Source organism: Trichinella spiralis (genome assembly GCF_000181795.1).
Source record: "Trichinella spiralis strain ISS 195 chromosome Unknown Scfld1356, whole genome shotgun sequence".
Lineage (NCBI taxonomy): Eukaryota > Metazoa > Nematoda > Enoplea > Trichinellida > Trichinellidae > Trichinella > Trichinella spiralis.
The window spans coordinates 1-4,208 of record NW_003528295.1 but is presented as its reverse complement, the minus strand read 5'-3'; the positions used below and the strand labels follow the sequence as shown (position 1 = coordinate 4,208).

At 49.0% G+C, this 4,208-nt stretch overlaps 1 protein-coding gene across 1 annotated transcript; it reads right to left on the bottom strand.

Annotated features, from left to right (window-relative positions):
- Window positions 1-651: 651 nt before the first annotated feature.
- On the bottom strand, window positions 652-4,021 carry Tsp_11226 (Pao retrotransposon peptidase superfamily). The gene is made up of 5 exons (XM_003369886.1): window positions 3,361-4,021; window positions 3,146-3,330; window positions 1,741-3,061; window positions 986-1,329; window positions 652-876 (listed from the first exon to the last, which is right to left on the bottom strand). The coding sequence occupies exons 1-5, from the start codon at window positions 4,019-4,021 to the stop codon at window positions 652-654; spliced, it is 2,736 nt and encodes a 911-aa protein (XP_003369934.1).
- Window positions 4,022-4,208: the final 187 nt, after the last annotated feature.

Below are 4,208 nucleotides of genomic sequence, written 5' to 3'. Positions count from 1 at the left end.
ATATTATATTATATTATATATATTATATTATATTATATTATATTATTGTTGAAAAATCTTTAGTTTGAACTTGAGGATCCTTTTTGTAGTGGACTGTATGTATAAATTATAGAATATCAGTGACAACGGGTTTGACTAAGAATCGGTTTATTCAGAACAAAACAGTGAGTAATACAATGAGATAGCAAGAGAAACGGTTCAGGCGGTGTTCGAGACGGTGTGTACCGTGTGATTGTCCCTCCTCCCTTCGCACTTGTATTTATATCTTTTTCTTGACCTCACTCCGCGTCTGGTGACCTAGATTGTCTAAAAGTAATTAGGAAATTGGCTTGGTTGCGCAATCTCTCAGACTGTGCAGCTTAGCCGGGGTCTGAACAGGCGTGCTGTCAGCCACATTTCACTTTGACGCTTTTTCAGCAACTAGCCACCGGAGTTGTGGCAGATATATAACAGGACGCTGACCTTTTCACCTCTTAATTGCTATTCCATTGTTTTCCATTGAGAAAAACAAGGGGTGCAACTGGCGTTGCGCAACTGTTGTTTTCGTACCAGGATCAATGTTTTGTTGCCACGGGTATTTTTAGATAGTGATGGGCAAGTATTGAGAAAGGATTTCTCAACACCTCCCACCCCAAAAAGGTGAACCGGGTTCTATGCGTCACTGGATGGTTCCACCAGGCGGAGTGACCTTGCAGATCGGGTTACCGTTCCTTGTCTGGTTTTCACCGTCACCGATCTGATTACACCATCTTCACTCGGGTGGATCTCAATGATCCTTCCGATCGGCCATTTGAACCATGCTTGTAAATATGCAAGCATGGGCCTTGTTCGCTCGGACATCGCGCCGCTGTACATCTGGGCGGATAAACCGTGGACCTGCAAAGTCCACACCGGTATGGCTGAATGGTGGTGATTCTGTCACTCGGTCGGTTGGCAAGTCACTCATTCGGAGTCGATGTGGTTGCGTTTCGACTCTACGACATACCGGGCATGAACGGATTATCTTCTTTACTGCGCTGCTGGCTCTGATGATCCAAAATTTTGTTCTGATGGCTAACAATGTTTGATTGACACCAGCATGCATCTGCATGACGTGATAGTCTTTGATCAGCAGTTCTGTTGCCGGGTGATTGTTTGGCAGGATGATTGGGTGCTTGGACTCTGGAGGCAGAGTTGATCGCCTGAGACGTCCGCCCATTCGTAGCAGACCATCTTGATCTAGAAACGGTTCAAATACCCTCACCCGTTCAGAGGAGTTGGGCTTAGTACCGAACTCCGTCACCTGGATCTCTCTGAGCCATATTGTTTCAGCGTCAGATAATTCCTTCACTGAAAGACTAACATTGTTTGTTCTCTCGCTCACTGGATTTTGGCAATTTCGCGCGAAGCGCAGGCAGTAGGCGGTTACTCGGATTAATGCCTCATAACGACTATACCGGGTTGGGTTGATTACCTACTCAACCCCGCAGCCATCTATTTGGCTAGCTAAGACCTTAACAGTTTTTTGCTCAACTGAGAGGTGCTCGTTGTCGTCTATTCTCGCCACTGGCTCCGTTGGCCAGTTTTCTCTGCCTTGCATCAGCCATGGTGGGCCGTGCCACCATGTGGCTGTGTTTATTAGAGTGCCCTAGCGAACAACCTCGACTGGGAATGTCCGCTGGATTTTCCTTAGTCGGACAATATCTCCAGCACTGGGGGGATACCGACTCCTGTATTTCTTGCACTCGATTCGCAACAAACGGCTTCCAGAGTGCAGGTGCTCTCTCTCGAGATATTTCTTCAATCTAGTGCACAGTAATGCCGCCATCAGCTCCAACCTTGGGAGACTGATTTGTTTTATCGGTGCCACTCGAGATTTTGCCATCACGAGGCTCACCAACTTATGGTGGTTTATCGATTCCACCATGATGTATGCGCAAGCTGCATACGCTACTTGTGATGCATCACCGAAAATGTGGAGTTCTATCCTTCGCATCCGATTTACTGGATAAGGGATCCATGCTCTGGGAATCCTTATTTTGGGCAGCATCTCGAGTTGTTCCTTCCAGTCGCGCCAACGTCGTTCCACCCCTGGTGATAATGGTGTGTCCCAGCCAATCCCTGCTGTCCACAGAGATTGGAGCAACACCTTTATCTGGCCGGTAAACGGCGCTATATAACCAAGCGGGTCGTACATTCGAGCTGCGAGGCTCAACATTCGCCTTTTGGTATGATGGGATCGGGTAGTTGAGTTGGCAGGTGGTTGGAAGGTAAGGATGTCCTCATCCTTCCCCCAGTAGATCCCAAGTGTTTTTCCGAGTTCCCTTTCACCGTGTTCTGACACTTCTTCTCTTGGAAGTGTATCGAGTAAGGCTGCTTGATTGCAGGTCCATTTCATGAGGTGGAAGCCACCTTTCCTGAGGAACACCGGTACTCTGTGGATCAATTCTCTCACCTCAGCCTCACCATCGCAGCTCACGACTAGGTCGTCCACGTACATGTTTGACAGTGCCAGTTTGACCGTTTGGTTGTTTTCACCAGGGTTGAGCTCCGCATGAGCTTTGAGGACGTTGAGCGCAAGGTAAGGGGAACATGCTAACCCGAAGCACACGCGGGTAAGTCGATACCGTCGCGGTGGTGTATCCGTCTTACAATCACGCCAGAGAAAGCGGCACGCATCTCTGTCATCTATCCGCAGCCCGACTTGCAAATACATTTTCTCGATGTCAGCCTGCACGGCAATTCTATATTGCCTGAAGCGCAGTAGGATGCTTACTAGATCAGCTTGGAGGTTTGGTCCTGTCTCAAGATGATCATTTAATGAAACGCCGGCACATTTGGCCGATCCGTCGAATACTACTCGACATTTTGTCTGACCGTCAGCCATTTTGTACACTGCATGATGGGGGAGGTACCATGTCTTACCGGGTTGCCCAATCTGGGTGGTCACCTCTTCTGCCCATCCATTACGCAGATACTCTTCGATTACAGCAGAGTATTCGCGTTGCTTAGTAGGATCCTTTCTCAAGCGCCGTTCTACAGATCGCAATCTGCGTTCAGCTAAAGCATAATTGTCCGGAAGCTGGACTGTACCGGGCTTTCACAGCAACCCCACGGAATAACGCGACCCATTGTGTGTTAAAGTATTAATGAATTGACGGCTTACCGCGTCTTGGGTCGTTTTGTCTTCCTGTTGCTGGATGCCGATGGATTCGAGTTCCCAGAACTTCTTCAGCGGGCATTCAATGTTGTCTTCCCTTTGAGCACAGTGAAACCGGTATTGATGAGCTGACGGTGGATTCACCGGACCAAAGACAACCCATCCCAGGGTTGTTTCAATAGCGACCGGGTCTGTTGGATTTCATCGTAGGATTTTCTCACCGAGAAATTGTCCATACGAATCGACACCGATTAGCACGTGGATAGGCAGTTTCTCATCTTCCTCCTCTGGAAGCTGCAGGTGTTGTAGATGCTTCCACTCGTCAAACCGGGTAGGAACGGAATGGATATCATCGCAAATCCGTGGAAGTGTCAATGCTTCAATTGGCTTATCATCCACACCGGGTTGGTATGTATCCACGGGGCTTAAGCGGAACCGGACTCTTCTGGCCACCGTTGGGGCGCATTGGATTCCACCGATTCCTTTCACCGTGACGGTCTCTGATGTTCCCACCAGATTCAAGGCTCTTGCTACCTCTTCTGTCACTAGGGTTGTTTCAGCACCGCTGTCGAACAAACAATTGACCGTTAGCCGTTGTCCGTTTGCACCAGTAGCAATGGCTTTCACTGTTTGAAACCGGATTCTAGCTGAGCCGCGTGTATTCGCGAACAATACACGGGTGGATGTTTCCTCACTGGGTTCAGGTCGCGTTTTCTTCGCGGGAGGTGGAATTGAGGTGTCAGATGGTTTTGGCTGTGATGTTCGGCGGTTGGAAACCGTTTCAGTGAGCAAATGATGAGTTCTCCAGCCCCGTTGTTTCATCACACATCGCTGTGATGTATGGCCTTGACTTAGGCAAATGAAGCACAGGCCGTGGCGCATCGCCGTTGCCTTTTGTTCTGATCGCTGTTGACTCAAGAATCGTTGACAAACCGTCACACGATGTTTACCTTGGCACACCGGACAAATTGGATGGAGCGATGTATGAAAGGCTCCAATCGTCTGACGAAGGGGGCGAGATCGCTTCCGCTGACTCTCCTTCACCGTGTGTTTGTGCGTGGGGGAGGAT

Excerpts from the sequence above, each read along its gene's own strand:
- Tsp_11226 (XM_003369886.1), bottom strand. The coding sequence starts at position 4,021 with ATGCGCCACGGCCTGTGCTTCATTTGCCTAAGTCAAGGCCATACATCA. Across the intron at positions 3,062-3,145 it reads ACAAAACGACCCAAGACGCG|CTTCCGGACAATTATGCTTT; the intron begins GTAAGCCGTCAA and ends GGTACAGTCCAG. Across the intron at positions 1,330-1,740 it reads GCACCTGCACTCTGGAAGCC|TGAAGGAATTATCTGACGCT; the intron begins GTTTGTTGCGAA and ends TTAGTCTTTCAG.